The sequence below is a fragment of the Ursus americanus genome, chromosome 9 (assembly GCF_024610735.1).
Source record: "Ursus americanus isolate L20-20 chromosome 9, mUrsAme1.1.p, whole genome shotgun sequence".
Lineage (NCBI taxonomy): Eukaryota > Metazoa > Chordata > Mammalia > Carnivora > Ursidae > Ursus > Ursus americanus.
In genome coordinates, this window is record NC_142135.1 from 3,547,667 (window position 1) to 3,569,997 (window position 22,331).

The window sequence follows — 22,331 nt, forward strand, 5'->3', positions numbered from 1 at the left end:
GGAATTCATGAATGTCTAGAACTCACCCAGCTCTGTGTCCCTGGTGTCCCTCACTGCAGTGGCTTTCTCGAACATGTCAGCATGTTGCACAGTTGTGGGTTCACAGTGGAGAAGTTTACAAACCCCGTTAATTGGAAGACCAAGTGGAATGCCTTTTAATCCCTACTACAAGACCTGATACATCCCGCTCACTGGGAGCGTGGGTGAGAAGTAAACAAGCAGGACCGAGAGGACAGAGGAAGTTAGGATGTCTGGCTTTGCAGTTTGGGAACTTTTTTTTTTTTTGAAGATTTTATTTATTTGAAAGAGAAAGAGAGGATGAGTAGGGGTGGGGGAGGGGCAGAGGAAGAGGGAGAAGCAGACTCCCTGCTGAGCAGGGAGCTGATCCCAGGATCCCAAGATCATGACCTGAGCCGAAAGAAGACACTTAACTGACTGAGCCACCCAGGTGCCCCAGTTTGGGAACTTTTGGACATCAAATTCCCAGTTGGTTGTTTGGGGCCAGTGGTGTTTCACTCTGACAGCACGTAGCTGCCAGGTGCTCCGATGTCTACTTCTGTGAGGCTTGGGCTTCCCCAAGAGGTACAGACATCCAGGAGTGCTGATGCAAGCAGTTAAAACAAGGAAGAGGGGTGCCCAGGTGGCTCGGTCGGTTAAGCGTCCGACTCAATTTTGGCTCAGGTCATGATCTCAGGGTCGTGAGATCGAGTCCCACACTGGGCTGCTTATGATTGTCTGTCTCTCTCTGTCCCTCTCCCCGCTTGTGGGCTCTCTCAAATAAATGAAGAAATCTAAAGTACATTTCTGAAAATTGAAATACAACCCTCTTTCACAGGGTTCTTGTTAGGGTTAGACAGGGCAACATCTTGGGGTAGGGGAACTCCTGGCTCCACCTGCTCCCGTGTGGCCTTGGGCAGCTGGCCCGAGAGGGGGTGGTAGCAGGATGTGTTGTGAGCCTCGCTGTGTGGAGTCAGTGACTGGTGCATGTGCCCGCCTCGTGGAAGTGCTCCCTAAGTGTCAGCTGCCCTGTGGTTGCTGTGTGGATGATGGCCCCTGGCTCGCATTAGATGTCTGTTTCCTGCCCCGCCGTCCTTCGGGGGTGTGTCTGTGGGTGCCCCCCGCAGCCCAGCTGAGATCCCAGGTGATAGTGTCTCTAATTCTGCGTCTCTCTTACAAACCGTTGCCTCTGGACGATGTCTGTGACACGTCCGGCCTTCCGTGCTTTGCAGCCTGGACCACGGGGCGCCCCGAGGACATCTCACAGCTCATTTGAGCACAGTTGATCTCTCAGTTGCAGTGCTTTTGAGACATGAAAAGTCATCCAAACAGCCAAGAATAGTGCTGCAATTATAGGTTTTAGTTTCATTTCGGCCCTCCTCCCCTGGTGATAAATTCCTGCTACACTGGGCTGCTGGCTGAGAACATTCATTCTTTCCTACAAATCTGGGGCCTCAGCAGGAGCACTTCCTAGTTCCAGCTCCTGGGACAGCGAGTCCTGTCTTAGTTATATGCCACCCCGATTTGGGCAGTGCATTAATTCAGCAGTTTTGAACCTGTTCTGTATATGATGGTGTTATAAACTTTTAAGAAATTTTCGGATTGAGAAGAACATCGTTTGTCACCTGGTCTGAGCTTTTGGGGGCTTCTCCTCTGCCCCCCATCCTTGTTCCTTCCTATAATCAGAGATCCTCCACCCAGGCATGCATCCCTTTATAGGCAGGGAGCACTTCATTTTTTTTTTTTAAAGATTTTATTTATTTATTAGAGAGAGAGCGAGTGAGAGAGAGCGAGAACTAGCAGGGGGAGGGAGAGGAAGAGGCAGACTCCCAGCTTTGCAGGGAGCCCGATTCGGGCCCGATCCTCAGGTCACTGGGATCATGACCTGAGCGAAGGCAGACGCTTCACCGACTGAGCCCCCCAGGCACCCCGCAGGGAGCACTTCTTATTTACCTCTTTTCCCCAGAACGGAGCCCTGTGCCTGCCCTGGGGACAGTCAGTGGCTGTGCCGTGAGTTCACTGGGTGAAAGGAAGGGACAAGGCAAACAACATGGCACTCTGTAGTGCCCCAGGCCACCTCTGCATGCCAGGCCACTGTGCCGAGGTCGCCGTGCCTCAGTGTGTCTTGGTGCCGACTCCAGAGTTGTCTCTGCCTGCTGACGAGGCGTTGGGACGACGGAGGAGAGCTCTCAGGGGCAGTGTCCGATTCCTGTCTGAGCCCGAAGCTCACCATTTGACTATTACTTTTGATCTCCTACCGTCTCTTTTCGAGGTCCTCTGTCCCATCACTCAGTGATGTTTTCATTGTAAGTACTCTGCGCTCTGGTTGTGAAGCTGGGTGGGTTAATGTTCCACATGAGCAGCTAGAGGCAGGACGTGTAGTGGAAAGAGCCTGCTGTTTGCTGGTCCTGGCCCTGACCTTGGGTTTTACTTCCAGCTGCTTGACTAGGGGTAAGTTGTTTAAACTCTCTGAGCTTTAGTTGCCTCTTTCATAACATGGGAATAATATGGCTGCAGTCTGAAGTTAGAAGGTAGTACTTAATAGATGGTTATATCAGTTATTGTTTTTATAAAGGGACTCCAGGGGAGGAATCTGTCTTGTTCTTTGGACCTCCCCCTCTCTGCCCCACAGAGCCCCTCGGCACGGGGAGTGGAAAACAGAGGCAGGGCTTCCCTCAGTAGCTTGGACCAGCTTCTCCTGAGCCTGGTCAGTTCTTCCTGGGTACCTGTGCGGTTTGCACGGCATAGCAGGGTCCATCCACTGCTTCTGAGAAGTTGATCCTGCTGGCGGATTAAGTCTGGGGGCTCAGGGACGCACATGCCCCAGGAGATTGCTGTCCTTGTCATCAATCCACACTATCGTCGGCCCTGATAGAGGGCACCGGAAAAAGCAGCTGCAATGGCTTAGAACCCCACCTCACTCTCCTGGGGGGGGGGGCGTTGGTGCTCAGCATTCTCAGTCCTGTCTGTTGGCTCGCAGGCCGGGTTCACGGGGCTTCTCCCCATGTTACACTGGGGCGGCAGGGGACTGGGGCGGATTTAGATACAATACTGAGAAGTTAGCGTGTGTGCATGTGTATCTGTTTATGAAAGTGTAATATATTACCTCATTGTAGAAAATTCAGAAAATATAAACAATTTGAAATTACCTGTGATCCCACTACTCAGAGAACCAACATTTGCTTATAGGTGTGCTGTACCTATATATATATTTTCCATGTGAACCTTTTTGTGCAGTGAAATCCTGGTGTACATTCATTTAGTCTGGTAATCTGCTTTTCTCATGTCACTTTTTCCCCATCTGTTCTAAGTCTAAATCTGAAACGTTTTGGAATACATTTGTCCGTTCCACATCGAATGCTTCCTGAGTGCCCCCCACGTGCCCAGCGCTGTTCCTCGTTGAGTGGGAAGGATGCTGATGGCAGCCAGCACTGCTGCGCACTTACTGAGGGCCAAGCACAAGCCTGGAGCCTCCACGTGACTTATCTGCTCTGCACGCAGCTCCATGGAGGGGAGCTAGGCTGGTCCAGCAGGAATACTTAACACGGGTCGGGGGCTGCATCTAAGCCAGACCTTGTTCTGATTGCGTTACCCTCTTTAGCTCATTTCTTCTCCGTGACAACCCATTTTATAGATGAGCACACTGAGGCACACGGAAGTTGGTGACTTACCTAGGGATGCCCAGCTGGAGCCAGGAGTTGAACCCAGGCAGTTTTCTCCTAAACTGGGCGTTCTTAACCAGCATGGTGCTCTGCCTCTCCAGGGAGTGGTGAGCTTCAAAGGCAAGGTCTGGCCCCTGTCTTTCAGGTGGTGGAAGAGTGAGCTGCTTGGCACAGGCAGTGGTGTTCTAACGGAGGTGGGCACCTCAGAGCCCAGAGGAGCAATGTGGGATGGGAAAGGCATCACAGCAGAGGAGCCTCAGGGTTGGCTTGTGAAGGATGAGTCAGAATTCGCCATGTAGGAAAGTGGGCCAGGCGATCTCGGCGGGGGAGCAGCGTGTGTGGATGGGTAACTGGGGCTTAGAGGGTGAGGCCAGACGGCTCCTGCCAGGGCACTTCAGTGCTGTCGGGGCCCCATTCTCTCGTTCAGCGGGAATGCACCCCAGAGCCCTCACCTGGTCCCTGCCCATTCGGGGGAAACCTGTTACTGAAACATAGGCCTGCTGGAATCCGAGGGTGGGGGGCCTTTGCAGGGCCTCAGTGTCCTGGCCGGTATTGGTACTTCATACTGAGGTTGGCCAGTCCTGCTAGAGAGGATGGCTAGGCTGTTTAAGGAAGTTAGCATGCATTTCAGTACCCCGGGGGCTTTGGGACCTGGCCTTCCAGCAGGTAGGGCCCAAATTATGTTCTGTCCTGGCGTCCCATAGCCTGGCATCTCATATCCCCTTCCATTCTGAAATAATTTACTGGATCGGAAAATAGAGATAAAGAATACAGTAATTGGGTTAGCACATATTCGTAGAATGTGAATTACTGGGTTCTTGAGAGGATTTTGGTCCTTTCACTGGTTTGGGGGCAAAGGCACTAACTTCCGATCTGGAGTCAGGCGGGCACACCCCAGGAACACAGGTGGCGGGCAGTGTGGCTTCCAGGGCCGCCGTTCAGACCAGAGGTCAGGTAAGCTTCTAAAGCTGAGTCAGTGTTTTCCAGAGGAGGCTGCTGCCTGCACTCACGGGTGGAAGAATGCTCAGCAAACACGGAGAGTCTGTGCAGATGACTGTGGGAAGCTGAAGGCAGGGCCTGCGTGGGCACCGTGCACCCGCAGCGCTGTGTCGGCATGTACGGGACAGGTGCAGGGTCAGTCACACAGGTTCCCACTTCCTCCTTCTCTCTTTCTCTCTTTTTAAAGATTTTATTTATTATTTTAGAGAGAGAGTGTGTGCATGCTCACATACGCAGAGGGGGAGGGGCTGAGGGAGAGGGACAAGAAGACTCTGTGCTGAGTGCAGAGCCTGAGGTGGGTCTCCATCCCAGGACCCTGAGATCATGACCTGAGCTGAAACCAAGAGTTGATGCTTAACTGACTGTGCCCCCCGGTGCCCTTCCCACTCCATCTTTTTAACCTACCTGACTTCTCCCCACCTTTCCAGCCTGAATAGCTGTCTCGCCAGGGCATTGCATCTGTGGCTGTGGGCAGGTCCCCCCCATCCGGGTCTGTCGAGACTCTCTGCCCCATGTAGTCATCAGTTTTATGTCCCAGGAGCCAGCATGCCCCACGATTGTCATCCGTTTCCCAACTACCCATCTTTCCCTTGGTCATTCTGAATTACTGTAGTAACGTGCATTTACGGAGCCTCTGACACTGTGTGAACCCGTGGCATTGGTGATGCTGGGTGTAGCTGGTATTTACGAGTGCCCGTTGTACGCCACGTCTTGTACTTACTAGCTGAATGACCTCGATCAAGTACCTTCACCTTCTGGTTTCCTGTGGGGGTGATAGCCACCACTCCGCTGGTGGTGATTGAGCGAGATCAGCTGCGTGTGGAAAGGGTCTGGCCTGTTCGAGGTGTGCAGTGAGTGCCTGAGTCGACAGAGGGACATGGCATGGCTTCTCAGCGTCTGGTGTGGACACTACCCCAGCTGCTCCTGCTTGTAAGCACCCCTCTCTGAGGGGCCACTGAGAGTAAGTGTGGTCTGGTAGGTGGACTATGGCCAGAGTGTGGCCGGTTCTGCAGGGACCGTGCCTGGATCAAGTGCACCATGTGGACTGTTCGCAGCGTGGATCAGCCCTGGGTTCTTCAGTAAGGGCCATGGTCAAGCGCTCCATCTCCCACTGAATTCTTATGTGGACGACTTATACGTCCCGAGAGCAGGACTTTATGTTTAACTTTGCCTTGCGCTGCCTCCGTGTGGGAAGTGGGTGAGTATTGTGGTTCTGGAACTGTTGTCATGCTCTGGGTTTTGACCAGGGACAAGTGACATAATTTCTCGAAGCCTTGGCTGCCTTATTTTGACACAGGACGTTTAGCACCGAGAATTGGTTCATGGAAAGGTAAGGTAAGCTAGAGGGGAGAGCAGCAGCAAGCTGGGGGCTGACGGGTCTAGGGCAGGAGGGGAAGGAGCAGAGCCAGGGAGCTGGGCCCTGAGCGGAGAACCCCAGCAGGGCTTTCTCGGGGGAAGGAGGAGCCTGTTGGAATGATCTCCTACCAGCTGGTTGCTGAGCACAGGGTCTCGACTTGGGGTGATGGGGATGGCCCAACACATGACCCTCGGCCCCTGACAGTGATAACAGCAGTTTACTCGTCACACATGCAGCCTGGGGGAGGAGGACACTGTGTACACACAGGGCCACACGGGGGTTACACTCGGGAACGGAGGGAAGCCAGGGGCTGTGGGAGGCTCTGTAGTCACAGGGGCGTGGGCGCCCCTGGTTCCTGCGGGAGGATGTCGTTGGCTTGTTTGAATCAGTCCATGGCTGGCCGGGAGCTGAAATCCGCCAGTTGGGGGTCAGCTGGGACTGTTCGGGGGAGGAGCATTGTTTGGCTGGACGGAGGGGGAGGTATGGGGGCATTCATGGACGCAGGGTGGGGGCCAGACTTGTGGTGAGGCCGGGCCAGGCCCTCCTGGTTCCACTGGATGCCGAGGCAGCACTTGATGTTAGGCCTTGATTTTAGGACTGAAGCAGGGGTTGTCTGGCATGCATGGGAGCCATGAAGGTGACACAGCTGCTTTGAAATGGCACAAATGGGGCCTCCTTCCCATCTCCCTCCCTCCCCCTCAGTGCATTAGCGCCTTTAGTTTCAGGGCACTTCACAGACACTGCTTTGCTTAACGTATAAAAGAGCCCTGTGATGTGGGATTTGTCACCCCATTTCCACACGGAGACACCTTGGCTTAAGAGAATCATGACCCTCCATCTGCTCCAGTTAGTCAGAGACGGAACGGCATCAGACCCGAGGCCGTCTGACTCTGACACGCAGGCTCTGCCGGGCGGAGGGGGGTTTGCAGGAGAGCACGGAAGCCCCCTCTGCAGGCTCCGCGGGTCCCAGGAGCGGCACCCGGTCCCGTGCTGCTGATTTTGAATCCTTGTTTCCTGAACAGGGTCTCTCCTACTCATTGTGCTTCTCCCACTCGACGTGGATCTGTTCCTCCTTAAGGTGACATAACCCAGACAGTCCTCGTTGTGGGAAATTCCAGTTAGCTCCGATTCCATTTATAAGAGCAAAGGGTGCGTTGATTTTGCTGGCGAGAGGAAGCCACGCAGTAGGAGTGGGGATGAGCTGGCCCCCCGTGCCTCGCTCACGGGCACGGGTCATTGCCTTGCAACACCCATGAGTCTGGAATTTTCTTGGTACTTTGATCTATCATGTTTTAAATGGTTTGCCTTTTCCTTTGCTCTTGGGGCTGCATCAGGGTTTTCCGCGCGGATTGGTAAATCACATGCTGCCTTGGTTCTGCCATCCCGGTCACCACTGCCACTGTCATTGTAGAAAAACTGTATGGCGACTTCTTGAGCTGGAACCTGGAAGAAACCCTTGCCCAGTTTCCTCTGCAGCCGGGGAAGGTGGCCACTTTCGTGGTCAACATCAAGGTGAAGCTGGATTTCTCGTGCCAGGAGAATCTCCTCCAAGACCTCAGTGACGGTAAGCCCCCCCTCCCCCCGCCCCCCGTCTTAATCAGCGGGTCGTGGCCCCTTGGTGCCTGCTGCCTGCTCGCCGTAACTTGCCATTCATTAGCTCGAGCTGCTTGAGACTTCTCCTGGGCACTTCGTTCGCTCACTGAGTTCCTGTACAGATCTGAAAGCAATAAAGGTACTGTCCAGTTAAATCATTTCTTAATTCACACTTTTTACTGTTTTGTGCTCATTTGCCAGGAGGTCATCTTAAATTGGTGGAATTGCTGCATTTTTTCAAGTATAACTGCTGGGATCTAATCAGCTGTGATGATAAAGTTCTCCTTCAGAGGCTGGGGGTTTCTGTAAGGAGGTGGCATCTGGAGAAAATGGGCATTTACACTCGTTGTGGGATTAGGAGGAGCTGATTAGGAGTAAGATTTACTGGATTAATTGTGTCAGATTACGAAAGGATGTATGCATTCATGCACCCGTTTGGAGGCACCGCGGGGCATACTGGTGAGCTCAGGCCGCTGTAACAAGATCCACAGACAGTGTGTCCACACGACAGAAGCTGACTGCCCGCAGTTCCGAAGGCTGGACGTCTGAGATCAGGGTGCTAGCATGTGTCCCCTCCTGCTCTTGCGAGGACAGCAGCCTTGTCGGGTTAGGGCCCCACCCTATGACCTCAGTTAACCTTTATCACCTCCTCACAGGCCCTGTCTCCAAATACAGTCACGTTTGGAGTTCGGGCTTCAACACAGGAGTTTTGGGGCCGCAAGCATCCAGTTGAAGGGTACAGTGAGACAGCAGATTCTGTCATTAGAACTTACTGTGTAACTTTGGGTGAGCGACTTCGACTTCTCTAGTCTCCTAGTTTGTGAAATGATCATGAGCATCTCTGGGGTTGTTGTGAGGACTTGCACTCCAGCTGCAGCCTGGTGACGGCTCAACAAGCGTCAGTTATGTTCTGTCTCCCCATCCCTCGTCCGTAGCGTTACACGACATTTGACTGTCTCGTATTACAAAACAGCACTGGACGAGGCTCTTGGACCACAGGATGAGCAATGAGGAAGGGTCTGTCTGCTGCAGGACAGTGATGATGTAGCAGCTAATATTTAAGAGGTTTACATAAATCAACTCACTTAATCCTCGCAGCAGTCCTGTGAAGTGGGTGCTATTAACGTCTCCACTTTACAAATGAGGACATGAAGGCCTGGAGAGGCTGAGTAATTTTTCAAAGATCACCCAGCTAGGAAGTGGCAGAACTGGGTTATGAATCCAGGCAGCCTGACTCCAGAGTGTGTCCTTGTAACCCTTTTGTGACCCAGAGGGTCAGCCGGAAAAATAAGTATGGGATTAGAGCGCCCCGAAACTCAGGGACATGATGAGATGCAGCTCACTTTATCTGGCAGGGTCCTGTGGGGAAACATCATCACCAAGTTGATGTGTGCCTTGGGCCTGAACCAGGAAGTTTTCTTGACGGAGAAAAAGCATGGGCCCCCCAGGCCTTGGCCTTGCAAGGAATCAGCTGGTACGGAGGCCCAGAGGCCTGTCAGTTATGAAGTGGGTATTACCTTCAGGGATGAGATGTCTATCTGTCTCTCTGTGGGAATGGGACTCTGTTTCTCGGCCAGTCTCTCTCAGCCGTACATGGGTGCTCAGGAATGATGCTGTCCCGTTGAACTCGAGAGAGAAAGCTTAGTTATGGTTTCGTGTTGCTATGATGGGGACTGTCTCCTACCCTCTTGTGCCCCTGAGGCGTCTCTGGCCACACTGGCCACCTTGTCCCCAGAGTGTGCTCAGCTGTCCTGCCTGAGGGCCTTTGTACTGGCTCTGCTCTCACCTGATGCTCTCCCCCACAGTCTGCACACCCACACCTGACTGTTCAGATCGCAGGTCAGAAGTCTCCCCTGCAGACAGGCCACCCTGACCACGTCCGCTGGACCAGCACCCTGGCCCTCGTCATTCTTGTTGTAGCACGTGTGTTATTAACTGCGCTTGTTCCTGGAAGGGCCTGTTGGTTTTTCCTGTCTATCTGCCTCCATCCTGTAGATGAGAAATTTCAGGGAACAAGGACCCCGTCTATCCTATTCAGTGTGTATTCACACTCTCTGGGCCACAGCAGAGAAAGAGCTGCTGCCCGTTTGTAGTCTGGATGAGTGTGTGAGCGCCTCTTCCCCCTCCCTTTCCCTTCGTGGGGGGGCTCCACGTCTCAACGTCATTGTCTCCCAGGGCCCCACCTTAGAGCACTGTCACCTGGGCGTTAGGGCTTCAACGTAGGAATTTTGGAGGACACAGACATTCAGTCCATAACACTTGTCGTGAAATTTGCTCTCCTGTGCTCTCTGTAGTGTTTAACCATAACGAGCTTCCTTGAATAATACTAATATTTGCTGAACATTTTTTTGGTATATTATTAACAAAGGTAGAAAAGTCAGTTTACTGGTGGACACATTAGAAACTGTGAAAATGTCAAGTGGATTTAACATTATACCAGGGCTTAAAGAATATCAGATCAAATAGATTTTTTTCTGTTTGGAAACTGCTCGATACCACCAGAATACATTTTTCTGCAAGTAGACAGAGGGTTACAGACAGAGGTTCTGACTTTTCTTTTTTCCAAGAAGGAAGTTTGGCAGAATCAATGGTGCCTGACACCTGCCCAGGGAGTGCTTGATTAGATACCGTCCCAGGGGCCTGTCTGTGCGAGCAGACTTCCAGCTGAGCTACCTGGCTGTGAGGACGAAAGGACAGGACACTGACTTGGCTACCTGCCAAAGGTGGTGCGTCTCCCTGAGAGACACGACAGGAGGCCTCCAGGGGAAACCGTACGTGTCTTCGCTGTGGCGGCTGTGTGAGCTCTGTGCTCAGGCAGACAGGTTTGTTCTGTTGCTGTGTCTTCTGCCTTTTGTTACAGAGCTCTGGAGCACTGCCTCTGCCCTTCCACGCTGAAAGTAAAGTTGTAGCCCGAGATTTGTAGTCTGGGAATACCTTTCTCTATCCTTTAAAATAAAACCAGATCAAAGGGGCTAGGATCATATCACTAAGTGGTTTGTAAATGTAAGGCTGGCCTCGTTTCCCACCAGTTAGCCGCAGCACACGTGTGAGATAGAACGTGGTGGCTACTAACCAGATGCCCTCCTCACCGATGATGCTTGTTTCCACAGCAGACTTAGAATTTGAGGCACAGAATCTTAATGTTCACAACCAGGGTGGGCTTTATAGAGGAGAAAAGGTGGGCACCAAGGCCCACAAAGGACCTTCCAGAGTCTGGTGAGTGGATGATGCACTGTATGTTTAGGCTAAGGAGTCAAGAATTTAAGAAACAAACAGAAGAGGAAAAAACAAAAACTCCCCCAGACTCTCCAATACAGAGAACACCCTGGTGGCTGCCAGAGCGGCGGTGGCTGGGGGACGGTGAAGTAGGCAAAGGGGATCGAGAGTGCGCTGACCCGGACGGGCACCGGGCGGCGGATGGAAGTGTTGAGTTGCCGTGTTGCACGCCGGAGCTGATATTACACCGTGTGCTGGCTACGCTGGCTTAACACCAGAGAGGGGCCTGGAGACAGCTGTGACCTCAGTGGCCTCTGGGGACTGGGAGGTGACCCGCGTGTGGCTCTCAGTCGAACACGTTCAGAAACCTTCATCCAGGGAGCACTTGTGGACCAAATTTGCTTTTCCAGCATGGACTCAGATTACTGAAATTAGGTGCCGTTTTAAGAATTTAGAGCAGTAGGGGCGCCTGGGTGGCTCAGTCGTTAAGCGTCTGCCTTCAGCTCAGGGCGTGATCCCGGCGTTCTGGGATTGAGCCCCACGTCAGGCTCCTCCGATGGGAGCCTGCTTCTTTCTCTCCCACTCCCCCTGCTTGTGTTCCCTCTCTCCCTGGCTGTCTCTCTCTCTGTCGAATGAATAAATAAAATCTTAAAAAAAAAAAAAAAGAATTTAGAGCAGTAAGTATAGCTATCATGCAAACCAGGACCCTGGGTTCTGTGTGGGCTGTAGGCATGTGGCAGAGAGGTAATATTTTTTTTTAAAAGATTTTATTCATTTATTTGACAGAGATAGAGACAGCTAGCGAGAGAGGGAACACAAGCAGGGGGAGTGGGAGAGGAAGAAGCAGGCTCATACCAGAGGAGACTGATGTGGGGCTCGATCCCACAACGCCGGGATCACACCCTGAGCCAAAGGCAGAGGCTTAACCGCTGTGCCACCCAGGCGCCCCAGAGAGGTAATATTTACTGAGCGATGGCAGATGCCGCATGTAAGCCTGGACCGGCCACTTGATTTGGACTCTTTCTGTTTAACCTTCCCAGCAGCTCTGGAAAGTAGATGATTTTACAAAATGATTCCCATTTTGTAAAAACAGGTGGGAGGGCGGTTGTAGATGAAAGGAGATTGAAGAGAAATCCAACAGTGAAATGCTATATGCGATCCTCATCCTATCCTGGATTTAATGAAAAGACTCGAAGGACATTTTTGGGACCTCAGCATTGTGGATGGGGCACAGGGGCAATGGCCTTCCTTGGCAGCCACCCTGCGCAGCTGAGGAAGTGAGGGGCCCACTCATAGGCTCTCTGCGTCCCTGAGGGAGAAATCCTGGGCCCGGGCGTTGAGCTGTGCCGCGGGGCAGAGGGGAGACGCGGCCCTCCTCAGTGTGCCCAGGTGTGGAGGGTTTTGCTTCCACGCTGTGCCCGCTCTTCCCCACTGGACTCGTGGACCTCCACAGAGGTTTTCTTGTTTGTGGGTGATTGTCTAAATCAGTGTGCTTTGGGGGGAGATGGTAGAAAACTCTTACTCCTCCGTGATGATGATGCCACTCTCTGTAAAAGTAGTTTTAAACTGCTTTTAGTAATTCTTTTGATAGAGGTAGTATTGGCGTTGGTATTCAGAAACTATGTATTGATGTGGAATAAAGTGAGTAATTAATTTTTGACAATCTGATTCTAACACCTGGTCTTGAACTAGGATTCTCAAATGGAAGAAAGGAGGTAACAGATGTAAGAGAATAGAGATTAAGTAAAAATTTTGTAGTCTGGGGTGGCTCAGTCGTTACGCGTCTGCCTTTGGCTCAGGGCGTGATCCCAGGGTCCTGGGATCGAGCCCCACATTAGGCTCCTCTGCTATGAGCCTGCTTCTTCCTCTCCCGCTCCCCCTGCTTGTGTTCCCTCTCTCACTGGCTGTCTCTCTCTCTGTCAAATAAATAAAATCTTAAAAAAAATTTTTTTTGGTAGTCTGGGCCTTGAATAAAAATAACAGCATGAAATTGTGAGGTATTGGGGCACCTGGGCAGTTCAGCCAGTTGAGCAGCGAAATCTTGATTTCAGCTTGGGGTCCTGAGATCGAGCCCTGCGTTGAGCTCTGTGCTCAGCAGGGAGTTTGCTGGACATTCTCTTCCTTTGCCCCTCCTTCTGCTTGCATCTCTCTCTCTCAAAAAAAGATTAATTAAAAAAAATGAAATTATGGTGCACCTGGGTGGCTCAGTTGGTGAAGCATCTGCCTTCGGCTCAGGTCATGATCTCAGGGTCCTGCAATGGAGCCCTGCATCAGGCTCCCTGCTCAGCGGGGAGTCTGCTTCTCTCTCCCCCTTTCCCTCTGCCTCTCCTCCTGCTTGTGCCCATGCGCTCTCAAATAAATAAGTAAAATCTTTAAAAAAATGAAATTATGAGGTATTTAAAAATGAGTCTACCTGTCTGTCTGCCCTGTATGTGGCCAAGGCCTGGAAACTGAGCAGCCCCAGAGCAGGGAGCTTTCCAAATCCTCATATCATGATCAGAAGAGAAGCCAGGGCTCTTTGGAGTTGGTCCGCTCCTGGTCGGGAGCAGGAAGTGTAGTAGGACGATCTTGAAACAGGGCGTGAGATCTCTAGCAAGGAGCTGTCAGAGTGAACTGAGGTGGCGTCAGGCAGATGGACCCGAAGGTGCTGCCACTGACAATTTGAGAATCACTGAGGGTGACAGCTGTTTCAATCCTGCAGTCTTCATGCTGCTAGAAAGAATCTTCCACCTTTGCGAATGACAGGGAACCAGTTCATTATTTTGAACATGACAAGTAATGGGTGTTTATTCTGCTTTTCCGTGTGTGTACCATTGGACCCCCAATAGTTGATGAGGGGGTTTCTCTTTACCCAAGGGCTCCAGCTAACAGTTGGGGAGGGATGAGGGAATTAGAGTACTATCATTTTGCATCCCTGGTAGATGAGTGGCTCAACACCGTGAGCATCCACATAACAGAGTAAGAGATAAGCAGCTGTTACGTTCTGCTGGGGGAGAACGCACAGCTCCCACGCATCACACCCGAGACTGGTCAGCGCTCTGGATCCAGCTGCCGATTTGCAGGGACTCGATGACAGAACGACTTGTTATCCAGGACCAGCCCAGAGTAGGGCCAGCGACCTGCTTTCTTCAAGGGTAAAGTGTAAGGGGAAACCCGGCTGGAGTCGGGGACAGCTGCACACCAGGGTGAAGGTGTCAGTACCACTCAAGGACACACTTGAAAATGATTCAAATGGTAAATTTGACATGATGTCTATTTCACCCCCCCACCCGCCCCGCCAAAGGGATAAAAGGGCTTCCTGGAGTTAAACTTCGCTAACTTAAAACAGTACATTTAAACACCGTATTTGAAAATACACCGCACAGTTAAGCGCCCGTGCTCTCGGCTCCGTGCTTGGGGAGTAGAGCGTTAAGAAAAGCTCGGAAATGACTGCTGTGAGGTCAGGGCAGGGCGAGCTTCTGGGGAGGGAGGACGTTGTGATGGTGATGAGGCCAGCTGAGGGCTCCCGGGGGCTGGCAGAGCCCCATCGCTTGAGCTGCGCAGTGGTTCCAGTAGGTCTTCATTCAACAGCATACTTTGTGCAGCTTGGTCAGTGGTCTGTTTTACCATAAGATGTTTTTAAAGAACAAAAACATTAGAAATGTTTTCATAATACTGCTTTTGCATGACAGCTTTTTCATTGGACCAGATTGAAAAATTATTTTTATCCATGAGGTTTTTCATCAAGGCATTGTCTGGAAGGTCACGTCAGGCTGCTGCACGGGCCCTTTTCTTGGGGAATGTTTGAGCATAACGAACTTTCAGCGAGATCGACGAGTTAGTGATTTGATTTTACTGGGGCTGATGCTTTTGGAGACTGAATGAAAGCATCACCTGCTTTGGGTTTCCTTTTTAATCCGTTAATTTGGTTTTCTCTTTCTGTACACTTTTTTTGCTCTCAGTTTTTTAGGAGAAGTGTGAGCTTTCTCTGCTGACCATTTCTGTTGGACATGAACGTGGCATTTCTGGCCATGGCGATGCTTAGCAGCACAGACCAGGAGAGACCAGGGGCCTGCTCACCACAGGGAGTCTGTCCTGCCGTTCTGTGCCCCTCCCCTCCCTTAGGGAACAGACAGGACGGTATTTCCAGGCTTGTGTGTGGTGGCTGGAGAGAATGGAAGGGCTGTTGTAGTTCTGTGGACACGTGGAGACTTGGAAATTTCCGTAATGGGCGTATGATACCAGTACATGGGAGGCATCTTGCCCACGGCAGGGTGGAGGGAGGGGGAGGGTGATGCTAGATCCTGCCCTCCAGGTTATCCGCTGCTTTTGCATCTCGAGAAGGAACCAGCTGACACTGCTGAGCCGCCTTCATTCAGTCTCCTGAACCCTGACACTGTGGGGAGAGGGCGCTTCTCTGCATCATGGAGCTCCCCCCGACCCCACGCCATTCCTTCAGAGGCTGCGGACACGCGTGTGCCTTGGCGCCTGCTACCTGCAGGCCATCCTTCCGTCCTCTTTCCCGCTCCTGCACAACTTTTCACAGAGGCCACTGGGCAGAGATGTTCTCAGCTTCCTTCTCTATCTGGAGTACGTTTGTCTTTCCGTCTGTTTGACCCTGGAGGAAGAGGTCTCTCTAATCAGTGGCAAATTCTTGGACGTGTGTTCAGGATCCTCTCTCTTTGGACCTTTCAACTTGACCACTGGTTTTTTAAGTCACGATCTATGGACAACATGCACCAGAGGTGGCTTGATAACGTGCAGTTCCTTGGCCTGTCAGGCTTCTCAACTGACCTCCGAGGGCGCTGGGTGGGATCTGTGTTTCTGACGGGGTCCCCTGTGGATCCCTTTGCACATCGAGGTCTGAGCAGTTTTGTACCAGTCCCTCCGTAAATGTGGTCAATCTTTATCTTAAAATCTAGGTAGCAGAGAACAAACCCTTTCCTCAGCCATGGCTTTCTCTCCAGCTGCTGCTTTCCCCTTCCGTTCCTTGTTCTCCTCAGGCTGCTGAGGCCAGGCCCCTCTCTGGGCCAGGGTCCCGCTCATCAACCCCTGTGAGGTCTGGGTGCCCGTTCCTCCCTCCAGACTTGCCCTCACTGGTTCTGTCTTTTTGTCTGTATTCCAACTAATGACATTCCTAATAGTTGGTCCTTTGCCCCTTTTTTAATGTCATATTGTTCTAAATGATCTTAACAGCTCCCCAACCTACAATTTCAATGCTGTGCTGAGCCTCTGAAATCTTTATTTCTGCTCCTGAACTCCACAACTCTATTTTTAGTGGGCTTCCTGACATTGTCACCTGGCAGTCCCCAAAGCGGCTCACGTGCAACCCATGTGGACCCCGATACGCTGCAGCTCACCGCAGACCTGCTCCTCTTCCGTTGCTTCCTCTGCGGACGGGAGCTGTCACCGTGCACTTGGAAGTGAGCTGTTCCTTGTCACTGCTAAAGCTGCATCCGCTCCCCACCAAGCCCTGTCCGCGCTCTCTCCTAAACGTCCCTGCATCCCTCCCCCTCTGCCTGGGGACCACTGTAGGAACTCACTCATCTCCTGGCCACTGGCCTTGCCTTCTTTTTTCTTTTTTTTTTTTTTAAAGATTTATTTATTTATTTGACAGAGACAGCCCTCGAGAGAGGGAACACAGCAGGGGGAGTGGGAGAGGAAGAAGCAGGCTCCCAGCGGAGGAGCCCGATGTGGGACTCGATCCCGGAACGCCAGGATCACGCCCTGAGCCGAAGGCAGACGCTTTAACGACTGTGCTACCCAGGCGCCCCTGGCCTTGCCTTCTTAAATCTGTCCTCTGTTATGTTTTTGCTTTTTCTGGAAAACAAATGTGCTTCTGACTTTGGAGTGTAATGTCCTGTAAAATCTGGTCCCAACCAACCCCTGCCCTCCCGGCCTCATTTGTGCTGCTGCTCCTTTACATTTCATACTTCGGTGTTGTGAAATATTGTGTTGAGTTGCTGCCTTTTCCTCCACCTGCAGTGCCGTCAGCCTTCGCCTGCTAGCCCCAGCTTTGGTCACTTCCTCTTTGAAGGCCTCTCCTGGCCTGAGTGTTACTTTGGCCCCTTCCAGTGCTGTTAGTTTCTCCCACACTATTCTTGCACCCAGCACAGAGCCTGGCTCAGAGAAGATTCCCAGCAGATATTTACCGAATGAGGGATGATAGGCATGTTGTGAAGCCTCATCGAGTGTTCCCGACCCTGAGGTCAGGGAAGGGAGAGCCGTCTGGGCCGGGATGATCAGACTTCTGGATGCAGGGCCCTTGAATGGTGCCTCACTGAAGGGTGAGCTCGACTCCAGAGGGTAGGGATGGAGACGAGGGACAGAGGACTGGGCCGAGAGGACTAGGTAGGATGGTGGGGCAGGTGGGCTGTGGGAGGCCTGAAGCTCGGAGAAGAATGGTGGGCTTTATTGGAAGGTCCTGGACATCCATAGAGAGCTTTTCAGAAGGTTGATGTGATGGAGATTGTTTTGAGAGGGTGAGTGGGTGGATTCACCTGGATGTGGTTGGTGACAGGTGTTAACAGTTCAAGGGTGAGGCGCATGCTTCTTAAGCAGGAGAGAGCCTGGTTGCCTGGAGGAGGAGGGTGTCGTGCAGAAAGGAGCCTCCAAAGACCTGAACTGGGGTCCTTCCCCGCTGGGTGGCCTTCGCTGAAAGACTTCACGTGTTTGCGGCACACAGTCTAGTAGCTGGCCAAGCAGTTTGGTGAGCTCCTGTTAGAGTTTATTCTGTTCCCTGTGGAAAAATCCATTTTTTCTTGCCTGAAATGCCTCATGCTTATTATGCCTAAGACAAGCTCTGCCTACGGGAAGGTAACACGTTCAGGTCTTTGTCCACAGCTGGAGACTTACATTAAAAAACCGTATTTCCAGAGTGCCTGGGCGGCTAAGTCTGTTAAGCTTCAGACTTTTGTTCTCAGCTCAGGTCTTGATCTCAGGGTTGTGAGTTCAAGCCCTGTGTTGGGCCCCGTGCTGGGCATGGAGCCCACTTAACAAAAAAACCCCAACCTTGTATTTCCATCTGGCATTTCATTATATTTTGCTTCTTCCCAATTTCATGATAATGGATGCTTCAACCTATCGCTGTGGCCGGAGATCGAGAGCTGCCGCTGTGGGATATACTGCGTTCCCTTTTATACTGCTGCCTCACCTCAGCACTGTGCTCTGAAATTGGGGTGCTAGTCCAGGTCTTTGTCCTGGTCTGCTGCTCTCTTTGAAAAGAAATACGAATTCTTGGAAATCTCAGTCTTATTTTTTTAAAGAAAAGTGACTCATCCTGAACTACCCAGAAATCGAAGGTGGTGGAATCTTGATGCCGTATCTCTTTTCTCTTTACAACTCCTAGATGCCCGAGGCTTTCACAGACATGCGATTTTTTTGAGGGTGGCTAAGGATTTTATTGAATTGTGTGTTTTTCCTGAGGCTGCAGAGTATCAGGGATGGGTGGAGCTCACCATGTCAAGGGCCTGTTATCAAGGCCCCTCCTGTTCTTGCAGATCTGTCGCTGTACCCCTGAGAGGTGGTGCTGCTGTCCCCTCAGGTGGCCCGCAGCTCTGTGGCGTTTCTCTCCTCGCACAGGTCCCCAGCTGCTGCAACTGTGTCTGCAAGGTCGGTCTTCCTTTCCACACGCGTCTTAAAGGCAGGGCCGGCGTCCTCAGTGTCTCTCAACTCCAGCTCCTAGCTCTGTGCCTGGAGCTCTCTGTTTCCTCTGCAGAGTTGCCCTTGTCCCCTTCAACCTTGCACATGGAATTCCTTAGGGCTCCACCCAAGGCCCTCTTCTATCTTCTCAGTTCCCTCTTTCTCAAGACTCTCTCTGTTCACATGGCTTCAGTAACCATCCCACCAGGTCAGGCCCTTGGTCTGTGTATCTGACCACATGTCCCGTGAAGCTCTTAATTCTGGGGCCTGGTGAATCTGGGTGGAGGTTTCACTGGTGGCTGTTCCCCATCCCCAGCTGTGGAGGGTGTCCATCAGCGCCCTCAGGCACAGTCTTTGCTGCTCCTCCCCTTGCAGGTTAGGGCTTTGATCTCACAGGGAGAGGGGAGAGGCTGGGACTAGTGCAGTGGCTGGCGTTCCCCTCCCAGCCCAGCTCCAAGGAGACGGTTCCAGGATCCTACAGCAGACCCAGGGGCTTTACACTCTTGGAGCCCATGCAAGGCCTTTAGCAATTCCTGAGCCATTTCTAGCTGATCCTTTTTACTGGATTCTGTGGTTTCCAGCAGAAGCCCATGTGGGCAAATGCTGGGGGCCCTGTTTCTCCCCTGCAGCTGCCTGTCAACAGATTTCAGGTTAGTTTTCTCTCTGACTTTAGTTCTCTGATTGGTTCAGGAAAAGTTGGTTTTCAGTTTATCCAGCTTTTTTCTTAAGTGTGGGAGCTGTGCTTTTTTCAGTTCTGTACATCTCCGAGCTAAACTCAGAAATCCACCTCCTGGATTGTAACGCAGACCTGCAGTCATTTTCACACTGTGTTGGCCAGTTGTTGGATCACACACTGCTTTCGTTTTGTGTTCAGTGGGTTATCAGCTTCCTTTCTGAAGGCAAGGTTCCCAACGGGCTGAAGGGCCTGCCCGACATTGTGTTCAGCCTGTATCGCCCACCAGCCTTCTCACTCCCAAACCGCAACTTCACAGCTTGGTGGCTCAGCCTGGGGAAAGGTCAGCTTGCCCAGCTTCCCTGGAGCTCTCAGGAGCACATCTATGGATGAGAAAAAGCTTCACAACACCCCGAAGCTGAGTTCTTGCCCCAGACCTCTGTCTAGTAACCCGTGGAGGTGCCCGTATCCCCGGGCCACTGTTAACCCTGCAGGTGGGAAGGTTGACTCCGTTCTCTGATGTAAATTCAGGTGGGATGATAACTTTCTAAGCCACCAGGGTAGAACGAAAACCCAGCTGGCTGTCCTTCATCAGCAACAGGTGATCCCTTGCCGGCCCCTGGAGCTGAAGCCTTCCGGACCACTGATCTCCCTGATCTCATTACTGCCTTTCCAGCCAAGCTGGTGGGGATTCGCTGGCAAGCAAATTAGGTAGGTGTTCAGTACTGGGGAGTCGGGAGGTTTGCTATGAGCTCTGGCTGTAGATCACACCAAGTCTGGCTGTAGGTTTGTCTTTTAAGTATTACCAGCCCTTCTCTCTAACCCTTTCAACTGTTTTTGGATTCTGGTTGGTCTCCCAGCTGCTCACTGTGCTCTCTGGTCCTTCCTAGAGCAGAACCTGCGTCGTCCTGTTAGGTGACTTCCCAGGGCTTGGCATTGACTCTGGATCAAGGCCCAGGTGCGGCTTATGTGGTCCAGCCATGGTGTCCTGTTTACCCTCAGCTGAGCCTCTCCCGCGTTGAGCTCATATCTCAGAAACACGAAATCACTTGTGTCTCTCCGACTTGCCGTACTCTCTCAGGCTTACTGTTTGGGGGCCAGCCAGTGGCTCTGGGACATGGCTGCACTTTGGAATCATGGGGGGAATCTTTATTTTATTTTTTTTTAATAATGATTTTTTATTATGTTAGTCACCATACAGTACATCCCCAGTTTTCGATGTAAGGCTCGATGATTCATTAGTTGTGTATAACACCCAGTGCACCATGCAATATGTGCCCTCCTTACTACCCATCACCAGTCTATCCCATTCCCCCACCCCCCTCCCCTCTGTAGCCCTCAGTTTGTTTGGGGGATTCGATGGGTGTGGGGTGTGACCTGGGCCCCCGGGTTTTTAAAGTGTGCCAGATGATTCTCGTGTGCAGCCAAGCCGGGGAGCCACTGATAGGGACTGTGTTGCCTCTCGTGGGAAACCTCTGTCCTTGTCTCAGGCCCATTGTTGCAGGTTCCCAGCTTGCCAGGCAGACGCAGCTGCTGCTCGTTAGCCATCGCCTGCTAGGGCAGGTCTGCTCTCTAGATTGTCGTGGAGGTTTTTAGACATTTTCTGTCCTTTGATCTTCCATATATATTTTAGATTCAGTTTGTCAGAGTCATCAGAGTAGTCTGTTAGAATGCTGAAGGGTCTGTGTTGACCTGTACATCAGTTTGGGGAAAAATTGACAGTTTTATGGGAGTCTTCATATCAATCAATATTGTCCATTTATTTGTCATCTTGAATGTCTTTCAATAACACTTTAAATTTCTCTTTAAAGGTTTTAAAGTATTTTATTAAACTTATTCCCAGGTACCTTATTTTTGTTGTAGAAGTATTTGAGTCTTTTTACAGAAATACAACTTACATGCAGTAATGAGCACAGATGTTACATATATAGCTGGATGAATTTTTATTATTTTTAAGATTTTATTTATTTTAGAGAGAGAGATTTTCGGGTGTGGGGGGAGGAGGTGAGGGAGAGAGAATCTCAAGCAGATTCCATGCTGAGCACAGAGCCTGACGAGAGGCTCGATCTTGCAATGCTGAGATCATGACCTGAGCCGAAATCAGGAGTCAGACCCTTAACCAATTGAGCTGCCCAGGTGCCCCCGGATGAATTTATATTTTTATACTCCTTCATCCTTGCAACCAGTGCCCAGACCTGGATGGATAACTTGCACCTCTCCGGGTTCCTCGAGTCTTGTCTCCGGTGAGAACTCCGCACAGAGGTGGTTGGACCTATGACTTCTGTCATCAGACATGAGTTTTGCCTGTTCTTGACTCATAGGGAGGAAATAGAGTATACACTCTTGTGTGTCTTTTTTTTTTTTTTTTTTTTGCTTTAAACAACACTAATTTATTCAAGTTCTGGAGGTCAGAAGTTTTGTTTTCCTACTTAACATTATGCCTGAGATTCACGCATGTTGTCGAATGTTGCATTTGTGCCTTTTTATTGCTGGGTGCTAGTCCACTGAGTTAAAATACCACAGTTTATCCACTCGTGGTGGGCGTTGGAGTCGCTCTCAGCTTTCGGCCATTATGAATAGCTGTAATTTTTCTAGCACAGATATTTGGTGGACATGAGCTGACACGAGTGGTTTTGCTGGGTCGCAGATCCCATGTATGTTAGCTCTAATGGGTTTATAGCCGTCCAGGTTTTCAGTGTGCTTGCTCGGATGTACACACATCAGCTGCATGATGGTTCTGGTGTTCCAGATCCTTAACCACCACTTGGTGTTGTCAGTCTTTTACATTGCAGCTCTTCTGGTCCATGTGTGGTAGTATTTCATTCTGGTTTTAATTTGCCTTTCCCTGATAACTAATGATGTTGCCTAGTAAAAGTGGAAGAATCTATTTTAACAGACACTTGACACGATTGTATGTCCGAATGATAAGCATATGAAAGGTGTGCAGTTAGCGGTTTTAATTTTTTGCAGCTTTGTTCAGAGATAATTGACTGACGCATGACACTGTAAGTTGCAGTGTGCTGATTGGATTCACTCCAAAATGCTTACCACCCGTAGCTTTAGCTGACCTCTCCATCACACCGCATAATTGGTTTCTTTTTTGTGGTGAGAACATTTTTTAAGTTTTTATTTAAATTCCAGTTAACATACAGTGTAATGAGTTTCAGGTGTACAGTAGTGACTCAGCACTTCCATACAATACGGTGCTCATCAC

General features: G+C 51.1%; 1 protein-coding gene across 10 annotated transcripts in view; it reads left to right on the plus strand.

Moving 5' to 3' along the window:
- Nucleotides 1-22,331, plus strand: part of TRAPPC9 (trafficking protein particle complex subunit 9) — a 596,424-nt gene that overhangs the window by 173,018 nt on the left and 401,075 nt on the right. For 9 of the 10 annotated variants that reach the window (XM_087864581.1, XM_087864582.1, XM_087864586.1 and 6 more), the window contains one exon: nt 7,427-7,579. The exons of the other annotated variant lie outside the window; for it this stretch is intronic. In XM_087864581.1, the coding sequence (XP_087720707.1) occupies nt 7,427-7,579 (153 nt within the window). The remainder of the gene's footprint in view (nt 1-7,426; nt 7,580-22,331) is intronic. 10 annotated transcript variants of the gene reach the window in all.